The sequence below is a fragment of the Xenopus tropicalis genome, chromosome 6, assembly GCF_000004195.4.
Source record: "Xenopus tropicalis strain Nigerian chromosome 6, UCB_Xtro_10.0, whole genome shotgun sequence".
In the NCBI taxonomy this organism is placed as follows: domain Eukaryota; kingdom Metazoa; phylum Chordata; class Amphibia; order Anura; family Pipidae; genus Xenopus; species Xenopus tropicalis.
Genome location: NC_030682.2, coordinates 23,823,766 through 23,848,611, shown reverse-complemented (window position 1 = coordinate 23,848,611; position 24,846 = coordinate 23,823,766). Strand labels below are relative to the sequence as shown.

Here is a 24,846-nt window from a genome sequence, read left to right as displayed (position 1 = left end):
CACAATCTTCCTCAGGGCCCAGTCACCTCTTCTAGTTGTGCAGCGTTTTCTGCCACACTTTTTCCTTCCCACAGACTTCCCACTGAGGTGCCTTGATACAGCACTCTGGGAACAGCCTATTTGTTCAGAAATTTCTTTTTGTGTCTTACCCTCTTGCTTGAGGGTGTCAATGATGGCCTTCTGGACAGAAGTCAGGTTGGCAGTCTTACCCATGATTGCGGTTTTGAGTAATGAACCAGGCTGGGAGTTTTTAAAAGCCTCAGGAATCTTTTTAAGGTTTTTAGAGTTAATTTGTTGATTCAGATGATTAGGTTAATAGCTCGTTTAGAGAACCTTTTCATGATATGCTAATTTTTTGAGATAGGAATTTTGGGTTTTCATGAGCTGTATGCCACAATCATCAATATTAAAACAAGAAAAGGCTTGAACTACTTCAGTTGTGTGTAATGAATCTAAAATATATGAAAGTCTAATGTTTATCAGTACATTACAGAAAATAATGAACTTTATCACAATATGCAAATTTTTTGAAAAGGACCTGTATATCTATCATAGCTAAAGTGTTACTGTGCTTTACACTGGCTGTGTGAAACCTCCGAAAATGGAGTTTAATGAGCAGTTGTCGTTACAAACGTACACAATCATCCACCAGGATGTACAGAATATCATGTCGAAACATTGTTACGTATCGGAAGAACAAAGAGGCGCATTTCACTGGAATCCAGTCCTTTCCCTCAGACGTAGTTAAAGGGGCGCAGTTGTGAATCAGTATTTGTCACATATATTAGTGATAACTGGTTATTCACTCTTGAAGTTAAACTATTAGGCAGAAGCAACAGGGTATCCCCAGTAGTATTCGCATACTCTCAGTGACTCATTGGTCAGTCAGTAGCATGAGGACCCCCAGAATATGTCAGTACATTCTGCCACCCCACGTGAAACTTTGGACACTTAGGGATATTACCGTTCCCTCCCCTTTTTCGTGACTAAAGGTCCGAGGTGCTTGATAGGTTCATGTTCTGAGCAGTTCCTGCTGCTTCAGTAAAGACAGCCCTATAGACACAAGCATCTCCTGGACTTGCTCTTTTAGGGGCAATCATAATCCACAGTTGGAGGTCCACGGACGATGTTAAGGTAGCCGGCCAGGGCTCCAAGGTCAACAGAGAGAGATCGTTGCCGCCTCAGCTGCTCTGATTCTTCACTTGTGTAAATGGAAGAGTCTAATATAAAAAGGTGAACAGGAAGCACAATCATTATATTGCCAAATGGTAAATACTATGCACACAATATGGGAAACGCCAGTCATTCAACCATCATTTAAAGGGGAACTGTTACTGCCAGCTTTCCAATATACATTAACAACATTTAGTTCCACTGAATCAGTATCTGTCTGGCCCTTTTATATTCGTTACACTGAATTTTATCCTATTACTGAATAATATTACAAGGCAGTGTGGCCTTCTAAGATCCCTAAGTAATAATAATCCCTAAAAAGCTGCTCAGTCCTTGAGGGGCAGTTACCTTGGGAAAGGCTGTGAGGCAGTGATGAAACCTGCTCCCCTTTAGTTAACTACAGTTCCCAGCAGGCTTCAGGTGCCAGGGGATGCTGGGAGTTCAACAGCTGAATCCTTGAAGTCCCAGTCCATAGAGATATCCAACACAACAGCGCACTAACTGAGTTTGTGAGGTATTGTGAGGAGCACATAAATGCCTGTGGCCCATGGGTCTTTGTACATGTGTGTGCCCAATAACTATTGTCACACCTGGAGACAGGTAGTTGTTTATTAGCATGAAACAATTAAACTTTTTCATGCTTGATATAAGGCCTAATCTATTAGCCATAGAGCAACCAATCAGAGGTTTGCTTTCAAACAGGTGATGTGTAAATACTGCCTGCTAATTGATTTCTATGGGTAAGTGGCAAACTTTAAAACTGCTTTTTGATTACTCCTGATAATGAATGTTTAAATGAACTTCCCCTTTAATTAAAAGAAATTTGATTTTATCTACCACATAACTATTGATGTGATGAGGCACAAGCAAACCCTCTTCATACCTGCAATGTTTTCTGGTAGCTCCAGCTCTTTCTTCAGTAATCGTTTTTTCTCGAAAAGGGCGCTATCCAGGCTCTGGCACCGAGGCTGATCCTCAGGAGGTGGGTGCAGAGCTTCATGTTTTAGCAGTTCTGTAGCCGGCAGCCGCTGATTCGGGTTCCGCTCCAGTAATGCAGCCAGGAAGGCTTTCATGGCAGGGCTGCAGTCTTCAGCGATATCTTCCAATGGAGGCGCCTGTTTGTGTATCTGATGTACAGAGAAAGAACAATTTACATTTTATAAGACATTCCAGATTATTATCTCAAGCAAATAGGGCCCCTGTCTTCTATTGCTCATGGAATGTTTGGACTTTGTTTCTACAATAATGGGCATGTCTGTAAATGTAATTATACCTCAGTAAAACATAATAGCTCAAGTTCTGCAAGCATTAAGGAAGAACTTTTCTTTTGTAGGCCTCACTTCCTGAACAGAAAAAAGCAGGAAGTAAAAAGTACAAAAGTAATATATGCCCTCACTCGAAGTGCTGAAAACAGCACATACATATTTCTTATTATATACCTTTGTTTTAAAATCCTTTATACTTATGAGACATTTTAATTAGCCGATTCACCTGCAATATCTATAGGTATTTTTATAGACAAAATTGCAAATTGCAAAAGAAATAGGAGTCCACAGGTTAGTGTATTAACACAGACAAAGACAAAGGCTACTTACTATATAGAGATAAGAAGGGTAGGCTGAGCGCGGGTATCTTTTGACCCAGGGAGGGTACCCAGTCTGCATGTGAATGATAGTGGCTCCCATACTGTATATATCAGCTTTGGTTGAATGCCCCCTGCACAGAACCACTTCTGGACTCATGTAGATCTGTAAACAAAGAGCAACTGATGGTTATAAAGGTTAGAGACATGCCAGATCCATTGTGTTATGATTTCTACAGAACATTTACATGCCCACTGAATTGTGTGTCAGAGGCTGAGGGTCCAAATTCCTAACATTTTGGATAGGAAAGGGAAGCTTGAACCATAATGTATGAATGATACCCATAAATAAAGATAGATTATGAAGTCCTCGCACCTTACTGGGGCATTTAATGGAACTTAAAGCTTACATACAAGAGATTTTCGTTTTATAACAAAGCTATACATATAATATATGTATTTTTCACTACTTTTAGCTTTTTGCTCTTTAAGGATGCTGAGAGATCTAGATCAGTAACAGCAGAATGAGTGTAAGCTGGGGTTTCCTGTAGAAGTGTTTTTATTTACCCCCTTACGAGGAACATTTACAGGGTAGATTGAGTTTGTCTCTTTTATTGAGTAAAAAACAGACTATTCCAGAGCACAGAACCTTTGGGTATCTTTGCCTTTATGCATGACTGAGAGAGGCCATATTGCCTGCCTCTATTGAGGTACCTTAAAATTACTCATAGATGCCGATGGCAACAGGAATATCCAACAGTCATAATGGTAATATTGCTCATGCAGTTTATGAAGAAGTTTGCTCAAATCAGATATGAATAGATCAATATATAAATAGAAGGAATGATTAATCCCAATGCATTTATATGTAGTTACCTCAGTCCCTCTCAGATCCTTTGGATAATACAGGTCCCCAGTCATCTGAATGCTCAGTCCGAAATCCACTAAGACTGCCTTGGTTGACATGAAGACAATGTTGCTGGCTAAAATAAAAGACTACAATCACTGTAAGCCTTAAAACAATGCCATGTTTCACAATATCCCAGCTACATATTTTTGTTCATTAGGAATGCTTTACACAGGACAAACCTTTAAATGATATCTAGTAATTTGTGCACTAGCATAGAACTGTCAGAACAACCCTGCATTGCAATGGGATCCAAAAGTTCTGCTCCAGGATGAACAGCCTGTATGCACAATGATGGCCTAATTGCACCTATACCAAGAGGTGTTCCCTTTCCACAAGAGGTTCATTTATGGGCAATTTCTGGCTGACAACATCACTAATGATATCCTTTCAGGACACCGTAGTTTTGCTAGGCGATGCACTGGTTATGCATTGTACAGATAGATTTCTCAAAGCAATAGGAACTCAGAAAAGTAGAGTCTATTTTCTACAGCACCTAAAGATAATTTATGTTGTTGAGCGTTCCTTTATTACTAACTGTTTAACTCTGTTGCATTGATAACTAAGCAACTCTGCTATTGTTATTATATTGCCTTGGTTCCCTCTTGTCAGTGATCATGATCTACAACTACAAAGAAATGTAGTTTGTAATGAAAACTGTACTTCTTTCTACTTGGAAAGCGCTCTAGGGAGGTTAGCTGGTTCCAGCAAACATTCCTTCTCTATGTGTATACACAGAACAGGCAACTGGCAAATACACTATGGGGTGTATTTACTGTATTAACATTGGAGACAAACATCAATCAACCAATCAAATATTCGCTTTTGTTTTCCAAGTTGTAGGTGACTGTTCAAATCTAATTGCTGATTGGTTGCTATGGGCAACATCACCAGTGATAATAAACACACCCCTATATGGCCACCTTCCTGTTCTACATCTCATTTAATATGAATTTGGCCTTAAGGTACAACACAGTAACTTATAAGCATTGAGCTATTGCTTGCTTCCATGCACCAAGCCTACCTTCCAATCTAATCGTTATTTGGGGGCGGAGCTGAGAGAAATACTAACCATACAACCACCTAATATTTTCAGAATTCCAGTGGGTGACAAAAGGCTTACGTTTAATATCATGGTGGATGACATTTTTGGAGTGAAGAAAGTCCAGTCCCTTGAGAATATGTTTGGTGACCCAAATTATTTCGAATTCCCTCAAAGGGCCACAGCTTTCCAGCTTTTCCAAAACAGATCCGCCTTCTCCGGCTTCCATATAAAGATGGACCATGTTGTTGCACAGTATGACCCCATACAGCTCGGCGATATTCTCATGGCGCAGCTGGACTTGAAATTCCACCTCTGTTGGCTTAAAGTGTTCCACTGGGATCTGGGGAGAAATGAGAGTAGTGAACACATTGAGGAAGATTAAAGAGTTGCCCACACTTGTATTATTCACTTATATGTTCCTTGATAAAGAAAAATCCAGCGTGGGCAACATACAAAGGTTGCCAAACTGCAACTTACAGCCTGTCAAAGGCTTTCATGGGATGCTGGGTGCTGTAGTGCAAAATAGCTGTAAATTTGAGTTTGACTTCCCTGCTTTAATGCTACCAGCATAAAGCAAGGCAAGCCCTAAAATGAAGATATCCAAATTATAGCCTCTTCCAAAAGTTTATGGCTGTCAGGAGATGTTGCCAATTGTAGTTCAGCAGCGGATAAGCATTGCCAATTGGATATGCCGAAATAACAGATGTGTTTGTCAAGCAATTTCCCTTGGTGAATGTGTAATGCTTTGTTCTTCAATGATATTTGCAATAAAACTAATTTCCCACAGGGAAAGGGGAAGCTATTTTTATGCACACAGACTTCCTTGTACTGAAGCCAGTTAAATAAGTATAAGCTATTGCCTTCTGCTTGGGTCGGATCAAATACAAATGAACCCTAGTGCTGCCAGTGAATAATCAGCCCAGAGTGTGTTATCTTATCAGCTAAATTGCAGCACATTAAAATAATTTCAATTAAGAAGTCCCACCCCTCATTTATATATATAAAGCAAAAGGAATCATGGGAAGGCAACTATAAGGCCTATGGCACACAGAGTGGTTTTAATCCATCATAGGCCTTAACTAGGGCACTTGAACGCTTTCAGGCTGACAAGCGCCAGTGCTGGTATGTCCAGAGGATTATCCAGCCAGGAACTACATTGCTCTGCTCTACTGAAGATTACGATTTTTAACATTTGACAGTAACCCACAGCAGCCAACCAGGGAGTTGCTCAGCAAGCTGTAGGTAGATCAGTCTAAGCCACAATTTGATTGGTAGCCTTGGGTTTCACAATTAACCACTGTGCAAAAGTTGTAAACAACCCCCACTTTGTAGTCACACTTTTACACAAACTTTCCAGTTAGAAATTGTACATCCCTTTCTACATGCAGTATCAGACATAAAGAAGCACTAGGTCTACTAGCATTTTAAGGCAGACATTGCTATAGCCCCCACATTTCATGACATAATGTGGCCCCCCCGCATATCAAGGCACAGTCTAAACCACACGGGTGGTGGTAGATACTAGGACTTAGGGGCACATTTACTAAACCACGAATCCGAATTCCGAATGGGGAAAAAACGGATTGGAAACGGACATTTTGCGACTTTTTCGTCACCGTCACGACTTTATCGCGAATTGTCGCGACTTTTTCGTATAGAGCCCTCGTAAACGGCGGTCAAACCTTTCCGACTTTGCATGATTTTGGAAGCCTCCCATAGGACTCAATGGCACTCTGCAGCTCCAACCTGGCCCAAGGAAAGTCTCCCATAGGGCTCAATGGCACTCTGCAGCTCCAACCCGGCCCAAGGAAAGTCACGATACTGAAGCTTGAATGAATCCGAAGCTTTCGTACTCGGTGCGACAGTAAGATTATTTCGCGACGGCGACGGAAAAGTCGCAACAATTTGCAAAAAAAAAAGTTGTGACGGCGACGAAAAAGTCGCAACGGCGACGGAAAAATCGCAAAAATACCGTCCATAATGGAAAAAACGCATTTGGGCGCTTATCGGACGTTCGTGGATTAGTAAATCTCCCCCAAAGTGTCGTTTTCCTTCACTAAGGCTATCTGGGCCAGCCTGACACGTGTGTGATGTGTTTCTGCTACTGTGCAAGTAGATTTTTGGCGACTGCCCCGCACAGATACAGACTATCTCATCTCCAAGTGGCAGATGTGCTAGATATAATGCCATAAACTACATCACTCATGTCTCAATTTGCAGGATTGTCTTGAACTCTCGGAAGAGACTGGAGACGGGGCATTAATCTGGAGGCATGGGTTTCTGCTCAGATGCAAATTCACCTAGTGTTGGTAAATGAGCGACTATGTTGTACATCTCTATTTTTTTGGAGAAAAAAAAGAAACTTTGTAGTCAATAGGAAAGTTTCTGTAACCTACCAGCTTGCATGCCATTCTTTTCCTTGTTTCCAAATCTTGTGCCAGATGCACTTTCCCAAAAGCTCCACGAGGTATGAAATCAGAACCAATGTTCCTATAAGTCATCTTCCAGGGAAATAACAGGACGTCTGTGTCTACCTGATATCGACCACTTCTGATAGTCAGCATCTGAATGGCAGGGAAACAAAGAATGAGATTACCAGGCTGCAAGATTCATTTTTCATACAATAAGGCACACCGCCCAATGATCCTTTCCGAGAACAAGATGCACCATGGCGCAACAATAAGCTGTATGTTCTCTCTTTAAACAGGTATTTACATATATTTTATATGTGTGTGCTGACAAACATTTTTCAATTTGGCAATACTCAGGCTGGAAAACACTGCTGGAGAAACGCACGCTGTTTCTGGGAAGGGGAGTGATTTGGAGAAGGGACAGGTTTCTGGGCTGAATGTTTACAGACTCTGGTATCACTCACTGCACTGGCTGCAGCAAGCAGAAGTACTGTAGGTTAAATTCCCAGAAAAATATAAATAAACCAACTGCAATATCAACAGTTTATGTGATACTAAACAGGGTGTAAGGTACACTTCTGCATCAAGGCAATGCCCTGAGCAAGTACTGGCTATAATGAAACCAAATACTAAAGGGAAACTAACAATAGCTTGGGAGGTGGGGTTGTCCCAGACACTGTATTACGATGCCTGCTCCCAGTTTTCTAGGTGGCCATACAGAAGCCAATACTATCTGTACACAGACTGAGTATGATGCCCTCAGATGGGCCTACCTGACCGATATCTGGCTAAAAATTTGTCAGATGTTGATTGGGCAAGTTTGATTTCTCATCGGTTCGAGGGCCAGATGGGCACATTGATGGGGTCCTCAACCTGACAGCTTGCACAGAACCAATTATGATTCCATTTCGCATATTATGATTCCATAACGCACCTTGCCAAACTAGGGGATCTTAGTTTGGCAACCTTAACTTATGCAATATGGACAAACTGTATCAGTTGCTGATTTACTAACGGAACATTTTGTTTCCTTTACAGAAACTACAAAACAGTCACACTGGAATAGCCTGGAATACAATTTGGTGAACAAGTATTTAGCTTATGCGGCTGTACTTAGCAAGAAGCAACTAACAGGATTCCAAATGAGAAGCCCATATACACGCCAGAGATGGCTATCCCTCCCCCTCACTGGCAAGTGGTTACTTCCACGACTCAAGAAGTTCCAGGGGATCATCTGCCAAATCTTGTCCCAAGAAGGTGGGGAAGATATGGATAATAAGATTTCCTTTAAAAGGGATGTAAAGACTGATACTCTGGCACCCTTTAATAAATTGTTGCTGGACAAATCCCAGAATACCCTCACATATAATCAAGGGCTAAAGCATACTGGGAGCTGTAGTCCAACAATAATCTAGCTCTCCAGGGCCAGCAGTGTAATTAAAATGCAAAAGAATCCTCCAGTAGGAATTCCACTTTATCTGCAAAAATCTGGCTTCATGTTCTTTGTTCCGTCAACACAGGAAGTTTTTCAACACAGTTTAATCTACAAATAAACTCCAAAATGACACAATAATCTCAGTATGTAAGCATCATCTTCATTAGTGAATTCTCTAGCATCTGTTGGTCATCTCCTTTTTGGAACCAAGGGGTGCAGTGGGACAGTTTTACAAGTGTTTTAGATTCCCTTTAACAGCCACAGTTGCATGGGATAAAGGTAGGAGATTTAGGGAGAGGGCTGTTACAGAGGACAGATGCACCCTCAGTACACAGCGTTATCAATAGGTGCCAAGGACTTAGGGTGGCAGTGACGCAGATACAAATTTGAATTTCATAGGCTCTCTGGAAAATGCACTTAGAAATGCCTTAAATAAGCCGTCATATCTGACATTTTGTTTGCTTTTTTTTAACTCGGATAAGAAATGTCTTTTTAAAATTCTTCTACAACTTCCTTGTTTATAGTACTGACGACTAGAAAGGGAAATGGCACCTCACGCCTCCCCCAGCATAAACAATATCACATTTCTTAGATGCTTCTCAGTCTGACAAACCACTCTAAAAAAGGAGATAAAGACCTCTATAGCTACTTCAAGAAGCGAAAAATCTTTCTCAGGCAGATTCTGCAAGCGAAATTATTAACCAATTTACAGAAGCCAAAGAAAGTCCTGCAACAGTAATATCAAAATATATTGAAGTGCAGTAAATGCATGTGATAAAAAAAATGTTAAAGGGGACCTGTCACCCAAAGAAATCATTTCAAATCCTTTTCTATCATGTTAGTTGAGCAAAATAAACTTTACTTACACTATATACATTTTTTTTTAATATTGTTTCCTTCAGTCTTGGAATTCACAATCACAGCAAGCTTTGCATCCTGCCAAAATCTTATTTATGCACCAAAATGGGGGACCTAATGCCTATGCCAATGCATCGGATACACAATTATAGACTGTAAGGAGGGAGGGGAATGTTAGGAGTGAAGTAGATTGTAAGCTCTTTTGGGCAAGGCTCTTTTCATCTCTTGTATCGGTTATTGATTGCTTTATATGTTACTCTGTATGTCCCACTCTGTATGTATGAAACCCACTTATTGTACAGCACTGCAGAATATGTTGGAGCTTTATAAATAAATGTTAATAATAATAATCTAAAGTGCTGAATGAAAAGTGAAAGTAATTTACTGCCCCACCTCTATGCCTGAGGCACAGGGATGGGGCAGGCAATAAATGACTGACAGCTCAGATTTTTAAATACAGTTATTACAGATATGGATATTAATTTGCAAAGGACTTTTATTATACAGCTTTTTAGTATGGGTGACAGGTCCCCTGTATATACACAGAACAATCTGACAAGAACCCCGAACAAAAGAAATCCCAGTGTTGTGTAATATATATATAAATTACTAAAGGGCCACACCATTTCTTCACAAATTAACCTTGTTACAAATCCCCCTGGCAGTCAGAGGCTATTTGAAAGCACTGTAGCTCTATTAAAAAGAAGATATGGGTAGAAGTGATGCAGCACCCAGTCTGTAAGGTGTACCCCTGATAACTCCACCCCACTAATATTACATGCACAATAAAATGGCAGACATAGTTAAAAGCAGCATCTGCCCACTATACTCTCAGTACAGGTTAATATTTTTGCAAAATACATTTATGGCATATCTTTGCACAGGCTACAAATGATGAAAGGGGTTGGTCCTTATGCAGTTTTGTTTAGAATTTACCATGAAGCCTACATTTCGTCAGGGTATTTATCACAACACCGGAAGCTTATAAAAACTTAAGAAAAAAAAAAGTTGCAAACAAGGAACAATGAAGTCTTTGGCAAGGGTGAAACTCCATGCTAAGCCCGTGGCACCTTTACGTAATCTAGAGAACGCAATGCAAGAGGCATTCATTTTTTTCCTTACCTTGTTCATTATGATTCCACATTCCTGTTGCAGACAGGCATGCAAATACTTGGTAGCATCAGTGACCTGATTTACAAAACTGAGTAACTCTCTGTCGCTTCCATATTTGACTGATAAGAGAAGAGACGGTTCCTGGCCACTGAGGTACAGAGAGTCGGACCTCTCCTCGCATTCATAGGCTTCAGGTGACTCCCGGATGGGTTTGTCACCCCCTGTACAGCCCTCCTCATCTCGATAAAAGTTCTCCATGATGTTAACAACATCTGATACATTCAGGTAGGTGAGCAAAAGCTCCGTTTCGTCCCTCTGGTCACTGGTGGTACTCATGAACTCCATTACAGTGCTGCTGTCCAAGAAGGCACCTACATGCGGAAATACAGTCATTAGTCATGCATTTAATATGAACAAGCATAATATGGTACCACTAGGGGTATAGCTTAGAAATAATAGTCTAAACAAGCTATATAGAAGCTTCCACTAATATGAGGGACCCTAAACCAATCGTTTGCTCTGCTCCCTACACCAAGAGACAAGCTACACCACTACCTGGTTAGAGTTGGTAATAGAGTTTTGTCATTATAGATGACAGCATCTATAAAAAAAAGATGGTATGCAGTAACTGTTTGCTCTGGTCTTGTAACCCACAGCAACCAGACATTTGCTACCATTAGGTTATTGCCATTTTTAAGTACCTAAAGCACCTGAAATTGCCTTGACAGTGGCTTGCATGGAAATTCGCCTCTTCTCTGTATTCGCCTCTTCTCTGTATCGCATCTTTCTCCCACTCCTGACTCCTTTATTACATCAATATCGCTTGCCAGGAATATGCACCATGGCTGCAAAAATCTTCTACCTGTGCCTGCACCCGGAAGCCTTGAATAGGATCGAGTGCAAGGCACACTTAACGTATTTCTGCCTGAAACTGCTTCTGTGCGCAGTTTCAGGCAGAAATATGCTATGTGTGCCTTCACCTGAGCGTATTCAATGCTTCCACGTGCATGTACAAGTGGGAGGATTTTACATTAGTGGGGCAAAAAATGCATTAGCCGAAAAATGCTTGCTGAGAATACGCTCCGTCTGACCTTAGCCTAAGGGAGCTACAATTTGAAGAAACTGCTGCTCAGATGCAGTAACCAATAGCAACCAATCAGCAATTAGTCCAGATACACTAGGGAGAGAAAGGCTAATTCTATTGTAACATTGTTAATAAAACTGTAAAATATAAATAATCTACACAAGGCTCAGTAGCACAAACCTAATATTTGAAACACTAGCACCAATCAGAAATCTGTTTTGATTACTTTTACTTTTCTGTAACTGGATCCAATCTTTGGGCACAGGTTGAGTTTACTCACAGCAATCCCACAAATCGCTTATTGTCCTGTGAGCCCAGCTGTGGCAAATCACTCAGGCACGTAATGGTGATGCCATTCTGTAATACGGGCAACACTTAACATTTCTGCTATTTCCATTAATTAACTACATTTACTAATTGAAATCTCCAGTCTCCCAATTGCTGTAACCTCTTTACTACCATTAACTAACTGTAAATTAATTTACATTTACTAATTGACAAATGAAAAAATCTCCCATCTCCCAACTGCTTTAATGTAAATATTAATTTTAAGCTACCTAGTAACCCATTGGAACCAATCAGCAGGTGGCATTTACTGGAGAGCTATTTGGTTGCTAATGTGGGCAAACGTAAGACATTTTTATAAAATTACATGGTTTCTTCCAAAGATCTGCACTTTTTGGACTAGAGCGTCCCAAAATATAAACCTCAATTACCTACTAAACCCATTAGGCAGTCAGGAAAAATGACCAGGGTAGGTAGGTGCTGGGTAGGCAGTCAGATTTGTATTCTCAAACTGCTCAAGTTTCAGACATACACAGCTCTCTTTTCACTTGTATGGGATTTTTTGGACATATTTATCAGTGGATGGAAGTGAGAGCTCACCCTTAGATAAATATGCCACTAAAAACCCTATACAAGTGAATAAGGAGCTGTTAAATTGCCCTGTGGTGAACTGTGGAGCACTTTGTTTCAGTTTTTGATAAATATTCCCCATGAGTCTGGGGGTAGAGCTGCAAGACTTCATAAGCATCACCCATACATATATGACCCACATATCGGCCTAAACAATTGACAGCATTTGACCATCTCTGTGTATGGCCAATCTTACAGTATCCAACCCTTATCCCCCCCCCCAAATATCCTCCACACAAGCCTGGGCCTTTAATAACAAGGGAAATGTTGTGATATGCTGCTCAGCTGTATCTTACTACAGTATATGCAACTGTTACAGCGCATTTCCCTGCTGCCATGGGATTTACCCTTATAATAACCCCAAAGCCTTTCTCCACCTCTGCAATTAGAGAAATCCCATGTGCAATCCTGTCGGCCCATTTATGAAATAAACAGTGATCATAAAAAGAAGAGAGAAAGTACTGCACATCGCCTTGGGCTCCACGTAAGAAGAACTTTCATACATCCTCTGGCTACAAATAGAATATAAGAATGAATGCAATGATTTAAGCTGTTATACATGGGTACCTTCTGGGCATTCACTCCCGGCCTGTGAGCAGAGAGAAAGCTTGGTGCTGAGCCAAGGCTAACTGATCTGCTCCTGGAAATTCCAAAATGCAGGCATAGATGAATATATTTAGCTTGCATCACTATCAGGGGAAAATGAATACAAACAAGCGTGCCAGAAAGTAATTGTAACAGAACTAGTCTCACTTGTACTTGATTTTTTAAACATAATTATCAAGGGGTGGCCTAACATAATTGCTAAATATGGCCCTAAATATCCCATATATGTGAATACAAAGGACCCTTGGAACACAGCTCTACTGCATTGTATAAATCAGCCCTGCAAATACAGAAGCAGAGTAGAACCGAAAGAGTGAGCAGATGAGTTAAGGTCCCCATACACGGCCGATTCTAGCTGCTGATATTGGTCCCTTAGGCCGATTCGGCAGCTAATCAGCCCGTGTATGGGCACTGCCGACGGGACTGCCCGACCGATATCTGGCCTGAAATCGGCCAGATATCGATCGGGCAGGTTTAAAAATCTAGTCGGATCAGGGACCACATCGGCTAGCTGATGTGGCCCCCGGACCGACTTTGCCTATACCCGTCATTATAATTCAATCATTGGCCCCAGGTGGGGGATATCGGGAGACATCGCCAAGCAAGCGGATCTTAAGGTGTATGAGCACCTTTACTGGTGGTGGGTTGTTGATCAGTAGGGGGTAAGATTGCAAGTAGGAAGGAAGGGTGATGGTCACCGCTGAGGGCTTGCCTTAGGCGCCAGTAGCTTCTGACCCAGCTCGGCTCTATATCACCTTTGAATAAATATACCCCTAAATCACCACTAGTGTGAAGCACAAGAGCTCATTTACGACTGCAAGTCCAGTGTGCAAAGTGCAAAGTCTCCATGTATTTTACCCATGATAAAAAGTTTATCCATGATTTTAGCATCATTGCATCCCCCGGGGGTAGCAGCATTTGGTGTAACAGTATTTGGTGTAATGCAGTAAAACACAAATTGGACACAACTGCACTAAATATCTTCAGATGCCATCACTTCTGGCATTCTGTCGTCTATTAATGCAAGCCACTGTTGGAACCCTGGAGTTAGCGACACCTTACAGATGGCAGTAGCTACAGTGCCTCCCAGTGTCGACAGAGACACACACTGTTAGTGATCCATCCGAACAATTGGTGGGAAGGGCAAGTGAAAAAAGTAGTTTTAAACTAAAGTACTTTTAATTAATGAAGCCAAATGGCCCAACTGCTGTGCCACATATGAACAATTATCCCAGTGGATCTTCCATTGATAAATAAAACTGCATTTAAAGGCCAAGTAAAATTCCTGTAAATTGTCCTTAGTATAGGGGAATACTGGTATAGCTTTATGGCACTTCTCTGTACACCCTTTGGGAAACACACAGCATTATTCTTGCTATAGGGAATTCAAACACACAAAATAAGCACATCCCTGGTAACTAGAGCCCTCTTTGCTTATAGCTAAAGATTAGAGCACAATATGGGGGCTGGGAATGGGGAGGTTGTGGCCCTCCAGCCTAAGACAGTAGTTGCTTGGGCAAGGCTAAAAGTGAAAAAAATTTTGTACTTATTAAGATGATTTATGTTCTACTTATTTCCTTGAAACTGACTGGAAAGCCAAAGGACTGATTAAAACATATCTGTATTTCCTCTACACGGTGCCAGTTTTTATACTTTGATCCAAGAACATTTGAATAACTGAAACAACATAATCAAGAAGTGATCTGTAGCAAAAATAGAAAAAACATTGAGCTGTAGCTCCAGGTGCCTTTTAAAATACACGTAATCATAGGTATCCATACACCTTCATGTCTATAGGAGTGCATTAAAGCAAGCTGACTGTCCCCCCTTCCTTAGAAAACAGTGGTAAATAAGCCCCAGATTGCCACACCTTTATTAAACTTTTCTTTAATGTGGGCTGTGAGACGAAAAGGCTCATTTTCTAACAAAGCATTTAGTGCTAAGTGCACTTTTCTAACACAAATCATCCACAATGTGGTATTTCTCCCCAGAATTCCAGCATAAAATAGACCACAGGCTAAGTTGCTTTTTGTCACAAGGTGCAGCTAAAATTTCGCTAGGGCCGGCTTCACTACCAGAGCGTCAATGCACACTACCTTAATAATTGTCTTAGCCCACAATACACAATGCTTTGTATAAGCCTAGTGGAAAGCTGAAACTACTGCCATATCCAGGTTGTTGGTAATTCCAGGGTGGACTGGTACACTATTCTCTCTGGGCTCATTGTCACTCCCTGCATGTAGTTGCCATTGTAAGGGTCCTGTATCGGTGCATATTTATGAATGGTGTCAATAGACTCTTAATTTTAGCGTGCAGCAGGTGTGGTTGCACCTATAAATGAGCCCGTGGAACAGCATTTCAGGTTAAAACAGCTACAATTGGGTTCACATTAGTAAAAAAGACACTATAAGCCACTGTGGTACATGCTGGTTGAGGGAAATGTGAGTCTCCCATGGGCAAAAGTACCATAGCAGATAACACCTCAAGCTGTGGATGCTGTTCAGTCATAACCAATAAGCTTCAGATAATTGTTAATTGCCATTTGGGGCACAGCGCATTCCGGCAGCATGGCCTAGCCTTTTTAGATGCCCATATGTGGATCGATTTCCTAGCTAGGCGTGCAGGATTTGGAAAATGATAACACCAACTTTGATTCTCACTATGACCAAACACAGCACATGTAAAACAAAACACTCAAAATGAGTGACTATTTTATAAATTGAAAAAAAAACTTATTGGGGTCACTCTGTGGTCTGTGGCCATGATTCTGGGAAGCCCCATGCAGAATTTGTAAACTTTTTCCCTTAAACTAAAGAGCTTTACCTGCAGCCCGGCCAATTTTCTGTACAAATATGTCATTATTACGCTTTTGTTTTTTCCTTTGTGGTTTGGTTCCACTATGCAGACCTAGAATCACCTGTCACTGAAGCCCAATGAGTATAAGCTTAGACCACAGAATGACGTTATAGTTTGGGTGGTATGTATCTTATGGACATAACTGATTGCATTGATATGTACCGTATTATTGATGAAGAAATGAAACCTTTTTTACTTCTATCATAACATTGTCTTTGCATGCTATTTGTAATTTTGCCATAAAAGTATTTGTCTAATGGCTTTTACACTTATCTGATCCCCAATGTTTCTCTATGAGGGGGCTGCCATATTTGTGCAGAAGTCCATTAGCATTAGAAGCTATAACTGAAGGGACAGTGTCACTTTAAGCAAACTTGTATGATTATTTATTTTTCTCTAAAAGGGAACTTCTTTTTGGCAAATAGCACTGTATGTGTATGTTCCTTTTTGAGTGCATAAGCCTATTATAGAGGTATGGCTTATATGGGGGTCCTTTTGGTTTTTGCACCTCTCTCATAAATTAATAATTTGTGTCAGTGTGCCCTTTATCCGGAAGTTTGAAACTGAGTTTTCCTGCCAAATAATGTTGCTTACTGCTTCTGACTACAGATGTGGGGGGTCAGATAAAGGCAATGTAACAGGGAAATTCAGGGAATTTTACCCAAGCGATTGCCAGCTCTGCTGGGAAACAACACAGTGTTTGGAATAGCCCCTAAAACACAGCTTTCATCCATGGGTCAAGGGAATTGCCAAATTACTGATAAAGGGGCTATTCTGGGCATTTTGTAAACCCAATAAGGATTAATTATATCTTAGCTGGGTACTGTTTTATTATTAGAGAGAAAAAGGAATCAGTTTTAAGATTTAAATTATTTGATTTAAATTGAGCCTATGGGAGATAACCTCTGAGCTTTCTGGATAATAGGTTTTTTCAGATAACGCATCCCATACCTGTAATAAAGATGACATATACCCTACCATATATCTTAGCAAGTTATTTCCGTTTCAGCACTTTTACACTGCTCATATTATGAATATGTAAGCTGAGCACCTCAGACTGTTTGGCCAGGGCAAAGTCTGGGAAGAGCAGCAGAGGTTTACTCACTGAAACTGGAAGCATGTCCTGACACCTCCCAGCTCAGATGTATCTTTCTTGTCATACTGAGCAATAAGACTGAGCAGGGATGCATAAAAAGGTGCTTCCTGCTTTAGTAAAATAAGCTCCTACTGTTCCTCTAGGCCTTTGACCAGGTGTCCCCTTTAATATACCCATTTCACTCATATATTTGTAAAACAGATTTCTTACATTTTTGTTGCGATTTCTGGGAGTTTTTTAGTTGCAGCCACACTTCCCCTTCAAGAAAAGGGCTGAAAGACTGATATCGCTCAGCATCCAAACTAGATAAAATTGACAAATGAATACCAATGATAGGTGGCAAGGGTGTTCCCATGGTACTCCCTCAAACTACATGTACAGGTGGAGGATCAGTTATCCAGAAAGCCGTAAATTACAAGAAGGCCGTCTCCTATAGACTCCATTTTAATCAAATAATTCAGATTTTAAAACTGATTTCCTTTTATTTTGTACGGTTTAGTAGACAAAGTATGAAGATCCAACTTATAGAAAGCCCCCAGCATGTATCATAAAATGCTGATCTCATTACATTGAGACAAGGACTGGATTTCAAGCTCCATCAGTTCTGGAGTACATCTGGAGTTGTAATAACAGCTGGAGAGAAGCAGGCTGCCCTGTTTTTATGTGTAATATTCTATAATACAATAGATTGTATGTATATGGCAAAACAAAGAAAAAGGATTGTTTGTTTATGTAGGGTGCTGCCTACTCCATGCCCCAGTGGTTATCTATCACGTCGGTTCTGCTGAATAACAGTTGCATCACCTATTCCTGGATCAGTTGCTATAAGGAGGAAGTAGCCTCTTCACTGCTTTACCTTCAAAATAACATTCTTTGGATGCACATCACACAATTTATCTGCTATAACTGCACATAGCACCCACTCCTGCCATAATTTAAAGGAGACATATCCTATAAAAATTATGAATGTACCAGTGAATTATACTCCTCTAGATATAGAAAGATTGTGCTTAAAAAAGTTGTGTTTCTGAGAAATTCCACAAAAACCCCACTAGCCCCGCCCATCTGTTCCACTTCCTGCTGGCTGAATTCTCTGGATGTGCTGGGGAGCCGGCGGCCCTCCGTACCCTGCACTGTAGGATAGGAACCAATCAGCAGCTAGGCTGACCTGATAGGGAACTGAAGCCTGTCTGTGCTTGTGTGAGTGCAGGGCTGTGATTGGCTCTCCCCCTCCTACTGTGCTTCTGGCAGGGACCGTTAGGACACGCCCACTCTTCATTACAAACTCGGACAGAGAAGTGATAGGATCTATAGGGAGCTCCAATAAAGGGGCCATTGTTACAGATAGGATTAATGTTTAGCCCAAAGGGAAACCAGCACCGGATATTATTCATAATTGCCTACAAAATTACCTTTTTTTCCCATTTATCCAATATGTCTCCTTTAACATAATATGCCAACAAGTTATACAGTGCTTCAGCAATGCCCTCAATATGCCATAGCTTAGATACCAACTGATAATGTGCTTAGAAAGAAACACAGTTTAGCCAAAGTAGCCACAAATGCCTGATGGTCCAAGAGCCATGTTGAAACATGAAAAGCCATACAGCCAAAGTCTGTGTATGTACTACTAGGTCTGCCACATTAATCTGGGCCACATATGCTGCAATATTCATATGATTGGATAACACAGGAGTGAATGAAGATGTGGCCCCTCCATCTTCTAAGCACACCAGTGCAATGCATAGCCTGATGTTAAACAAATGCAAACTGCAGTTGTTTTTCTTTGCAGTTTGCAACAAATTTTACGCAGTGGTGTTAGGCCCCCATATAAAAGATAATTTCTTTGGCACACATATGAGCTCATTTATGAATGGGAAGGAAGTTCAAAGTATAGGAAAAAAAAAACATGTTTTTTGAACATTGCACCTTGCACATTGGAGCACAAAGACTTGCTCTTCTCTCTATATGCAGTGCTTCCTTTCCTCAAAAACCCTATATACAGAGGGGTGGAACATGGTATACAGACATCCCCTGGAATGCCCATAGCTTCATAGGGTACAAGCCAATATAAAACAAGGTTCTGCGATGCCCTGTAATTACCACCTGCTTGGCAAGCACTAAAAAAGAAGGAAAGTTAAAATCACCAGGGCATGCCCAATGTTAGGTGCTCCCCAGTGATTTTATTAGCTTATCCAATACCCAGGGCCAGTGCTCCTGTTAGCGTAAAAACTGTACCAACCTGGGTGTTTCTGTGCAAGCACCACAGAGCAATCCATTTTTCTGTTGCCCTACGCCAACACATGCACAGCAGAGTGAAAAGGCTGGGTTCTTGCTTAAAGGAGAACTAAAGCCTAACTAAAGAAGTAGGGTAGAAATGTTGTACATTATTTTTTGTGATTCCGTACCAGCCCAAGGCAACCACAGCCCTTTAGCAGGGAAGATCTGTGCCCCCAAAGATGCCCCCAGTAGCCCCCCATCTTCTTTTCTGCTGATTCCCTGCTCTGTGCTGCTGGCACTTACCTGAGCTTAGGGACCCGCTCACAATATGTATGTATGTATGTATGTATATCTTTATTTATAAAGCGCTACTTATGTACGCAGCGCTGTACAGTAGAATACATTAATACAAACGGTGTTAATAAGATAATAGATAAATACAAAGTATAATAATAAATACAGATATATACAGCAGCAATAAGTTAAGAGTCAAGGACACAAGAGGAAGGAGGTCCCTGCCCCGTAGAGCTTACAATCTATATGGGAGGGGTAACTAACAGACACAAATAGGCAAATATAAGTGCTGTAGGTCACAGTGGGTGACATTACAATATAAGTGCCAGTTCCCAGATCAGGTGATGGGCGAGTGCTCCAAAAGGTAGTCTTTAACCTTAGTTTTAAAAAGACTGGGGGAGGATTCTCTCCGGAGGAAATCGGGGAGGGCATTCCAAATGTAGGGGGCAGCCAGGCAGAAAGGTTTAAGGCGGGAAACCGCAGTAGTAGTGGGGGGCGCAACCAAACGATTGCTCTGCGAGGAACGAAGGAGTCGGCCGGGATATATACAATATACTGTATATATAGAATATAAATGTCACTATATATGTCTGATTAGTAATAAATACAGATAATTAGCTTTATAATTTAATAATCAGCCCTGTAGCATCAGCTTATATGACAGGCCAACCTCATTCTCTGCTTCATAATTTGCATCTACCCCTAAAGGTGGCCATACACAGGCCAAATTGGCCAGATATCGATCTGGCAAGTTAAAAGATGTAGTCAGATCGGTGACCCCATCGGCTCATTGATGAGGTCCCGGAATCGACTGCCCCATTGCCGCTATTGGGGCCAAACGATCAAATTAACCTACATGTTCCCTGATATTGCCCACCCGTAGGTGGGGATACCGGGTGAAGATCCTCTCGCTTGGCGAACTCGACAAGCAAGCGGATCTTCACGTGTATGGCCACCTTAAGCTTAGCTTCTCAACAACTGGCCAGAGCCCACTGAGCATGTGAGTATAGCAAATACTTTCCAAGTGACAAGTTTGAAGTCCTGCATTATTGCTGCGACTGAGATTTTCAAGGTTTAGTTCTCCTTTAAAGTTTAAGTTTTTCACTCTACTGCACATGCGTGCCTGGTGAGAAGATTCCGAAGAAGGTCCCTGAGTGGTATTCCCACAGAAGTACCCCAGCTCAGTGCAGTTTTCTGCTAACAGGAGCACTGAGGTATCAGGTAAGTGATTAATGACTGGGGGTGGCTAATATTTGGCACCCCTAATTTCAACTTTCTTTCTCCTTTAAATAAAGGCCTCACTTGGGCCTGTCACCACCTCTACTGTGTGTATTGGTACACCCCTAAATGTACAAACAATAAGCTCACATGATACGTTTGAATGGAAGGTCTTATGATCCAGAAGTGATAGCTTCATGGCTTCCACATGGCAATACTTACTGCAGCTGAGCCATAACAATCTCAAGCACGCACACACAGTATGCACTGTTTCTAATACAAACAGCCACTTATCATATATAAACACAGACAAACTGTATTGACCAATGCAACAAGGGATTGCCCGATGGACTGAACTCATGCTTTATCAGACCAAAAGACATGTGACAGACCAGGGGCTTAACCACTGAGGAAATCACTATAAATATCTCAGCACTTGCATTATAGTGAAACGAAAATATGCAAGTTATTTACTTTCCATCCAGCCCTACAAGGATCGGCGCAGACAAAGAACTGCACCAGGGAAGCAGAAAACAAGGACTTTCCCAGTTTCCAACACTCATACTTCCAAAGAAAATAACAAAGATTAAAGGGGAGGGGAAAATCCAAAAATAAACTAGAAAATGTAATACTTTCCAATACACATTCATTACATATTTTCAATAGTTTTAATGTTATATACATTTTATTGAAACTGTATGTCTGGCCATCTTCTGCCACATTGTTCCTAAAGTCAGAACCAGTAGACTTGCAATTGCAATTTGTTTATTTACAGTGCAGTAGGGCAGATTGTTAGCCTGGGTATAAACTGGCAGGCTGACAGTCATGGGGCCTTAACCTTGTACCCCGCAGTATATAACCTGTTACTCTCATTTGTTTGAGTATTTTGCACTTTAATGCCTTTGAGCCACCTTCTGAGCACGGGCCACCTACTGAGCAGCAAAAGAGCAATGTTTGGGCAAGCAAGATACAAGGAATGTGCATCTATAAATGGCGTCACGTAACCTCTGAGCCTAGAACAGGTGGATAAACAGGCACCATCCTAGAATAAAAGTGCACATGGTCCAAGAGAAGTGGTTTTCAGCATTATTCAGTTCAAACCCCTCGTTAGAGTGCATCATCAATCCAGGGCACCCTTAGCTCATTACAAGGCCACAGACATATGAAAAGATTGCTAAATCAGCCATAAATTCTAGAATATCTAACATAGCAAATAAGCACACACTAAAACTCACCCTAACTGTCCTTCACCCTGGGTCCCCGGGCAAGACCCTGAGCCACCTGGGGGGGGCAGCCCACAGTTTGGGAACCACTAAAGGTTAGGTGTATGAGGCTGCAGAAATAACATATTTCACACTGTCCAAAAATGGTACCAACCCAACTTGCATTACTTCTGACATTGCTAGGTAACTCAGTGTATTGTGGTGGGGCACATATTAATGCACATACAGAGCTCAGCTTAGGACTGAGGGTATGCATGGGATCTTTGGTTTACACCAGGTATAATATACAATAGAATACAATTATGGGATCCCTTATCCGGAAACCCGTTATCCAGAAAGCTCCGAATTACAGAAAGCCTGTCTCCCATGGACTCCATTTTAATTAAATATTTCAGAATTTTATAACTGATTTCTTTTTTCTCTGTATTAATAAAACAGTACCTTGTAATTGATCCCAACTAAGATATAAATAATCCTTATTGGATACAAAACAATCCAATTGGGTTTAATTAATGTTTTGTTGATTTTTTCCAAATTTTCCAAATTACGGAAAGGCCCCTTATCCGGAATACCCTTGGTCCCGAGCATTCTGGATAACGGGTCCTATACCTGTACAAGCTCTTATCCTCATCCCCCTCCCACTGAATGCACAGGGGGTTTATGTGTGGGTTCAAACTGCAACCATCAGTACAATATACAGGATCAAGCAGGTCTGAAGCCAGACCCAGCAGCTATTAGAAGGACACGGATATAAAGATGGTCTCTTACGATTCCTAACTGTTATAGCACCCCACGTAGCTACTCAGCGTTCCTTCTGCATTGATAGAGCAGAGCTACATAAAGGAGCTACATTAATCACTTTAGAAAGTACCATTTACTAATCCAACAGCCTGTTGGGTGGAGAAAGGTTGGAACAAAAACAGAACTGTTCCAGCAGCTCCAGTGCACATGACTGATTCCACTGGTCAGAGACTGCAGAGAGCTGGGTGCCTACACTGATAGATTTGTCTTTTGTTAAATGTTTTTTGTTAACACCATACAACAGACTCTGTAAAGGCAGGACTGGGGGGCCTGGAACCCCACCATTCCCCCTTGCACCCCTGCCACCCTGTGTTGCCTAATGCAAGTGAGTGCAGGGGGTGAGGGAGCAGCTGGGGGTGCAGCTCATTACAGGCAGTGAGGGCCCCCCAAAATACTACCCCACTGGCCTCCACTTTGACAGAAAATATATGTGCCCCCCTGTACAGTAGCCATTTCATCCAGCCTGGCCATAGTGGGCATAAGGGCAACTCAGTATCTAAAGCTTCAGAACATATATATTAGCTTGGCACCCAGTGAGAAGAACGTTACCATGGAAACTGGTGTCTCTGTGAGTTGTGTAGGAGTCCTCCCTGCCATCCCCACAGTGCCAGCCGCAGCCCCATTCCTACCTTTGTGCCCGGGCATGGCTGTCCCGGCTCCGCCGCTGCCTCACACGGCTCCCATGTTCCGACTGTGCCGCTTGCTGAACTGAGGGCTGGAAAGTCCAAAACGGGGAGGTTCCATGAGCGGCGGCACGGCTCTTCCTGGAAATGATGAGAAACAACAAGAAAAGCAGGAGATTCTATTAACCCCGCCAGTGCCAGGGAGAGGAGCAGTGTGGCAGCTCTCAGTGTAACTCTCGCTGTGTCCCCCAGGGAGGAAATCCCCACACCCCCGCTGCTCATTTGCTTATCCCCGGGGGAGACTCTCTGTGCCGCTTATCTGCCTGCTGCACTCACACAGAAACTCCCAGCAGCCTCAGCGACTCCCAGTGAGCAGCTTCCATCCCAGGGGGGATTCACTGATACCAAGTGACACATACAAATAGCCTGGTGTTGCACTATAATTCTTAGCCCTGGATATGGTGGGCTACAGAGAGAGTAGTACAGGTATAGGACCCATTATCCAGAATGCTCCGGACCAAGGGTATTCCAGATAAGGGATCTTTAAAATCAGTAAAACATTAATTAAACCCAATAGGGCTGTTCTGCCCCCAATAAGGGGTAAGTATATCTTAGTTGGGATCAAGTACAGGTACTGTTTTATTATTACAGAGAAAAGGGAATCATTTAACCATTAAATAAACCCAATAGGACTGTTCTGCCCCAATAAGGGGTAATTATATCTTAGTTGGGATCAAGTACAGGTACTGTTTTATTACTACAGAGAAAAGGGAATCATTTAACCATGAAATAAACCCAATAGGACTGTTCTGCCCCAATAAGGGGTAATTATATCTTAGTTGGGATCAAGTACAGGTTCTGTTTTATTATTACAGAGAAAAGGGAATCATTTAACCATTAAATAAACCCAATAGGGCTGTTCTGCCTTCAATAAGGGGTAATTATATCTTAGTTGGGATCAAGTACAGGTACTGTTTTATTATTACAGAGAAAAGGGAATCATTTAACCATTAAATAAACTCAATAGGGCTGTTCTGCCCCCAATAAGGGGTAATTATATCTTAGTTGGGATCAAGTACAGGTACTGTTTTATTATTACAGAGAAAAGGGAATCATTTAACCATTAAATAAACCCAATAGGGCTGTTCTGCCCCAATAAGGGGTAATTATATCTTAGTTGGGATCAAGTACAGGTACTGTTTTATTATTACAGAGAAAAGGGAATCATTTAACCATTAAATAAACCCAATAGGACTGTTCTGCCCCAATAAGGGGTAATTATATCTTAGTTGGGATCAAGTACAGGTACTGTTTTATTACTACAGAGAAAAGGGAATCATTTAACCATGAAATAAACCCAATAGGACTGTTCTACCCCAATAAGGG

General features: G+C 41.5%; 1 protein-coding gene across 1 annotated transcript; it reads right to left on the bottom strand.

The window, feature by feature from the left end:
* Positions 1-543: 543 nt before the first annotated feature.
* On the bottom strand, positions 544-23,824 carry map3k8 (mitogen-activated protein kinase kinase kinase 8). The gene is made up of 8 exons (XM_002940333.5): positions 23,467-23,824; positions 10,534-10,895; positions 7,104-7,271; positions 4,786-5,047; positions 3,632-3,738; positions 2,769-2,921; positions 2,057-2,300; positions 544-1,220 (listed from the first exon to the last, which is right to left on the bottom strand). The coding sequence occupies exons 1-8, from the start codon at positions 23,480-23,482 to the stop codon at positions 1,087-1,089; spliced, it is 1,446 nt and encodes a 481-aa protein (XP_002940379.1). The 5' UTR covers positions 23,483-23,824; the 3' UTR covers positions 544-1,086.
* Positions 23,825-24,846: the final 1,022 nt, after the last annotated feature.

What these genes read in the sequence shown, in the direction of transcription:
- map3k8 (XM_002940333.5), bottom strand. An exon ending in CATCCACCATGATATTAAAC is followed by an intron (nt 3,739 to 4,785) that starts GTAAGCCTTTTG and finishes CTTTTATTTTAG; the next exon opens with CCAGCAACATTGTCTTCATG. An exon ending in AGGATCTGAGAGGGACTGAG is followed by an intron (nt 2,922 to 3,631) that starts GTAACTACATAT and finishes CTTTGTTTACAG; the next exon opens with ATCTACATGAGTCCAGAAGT.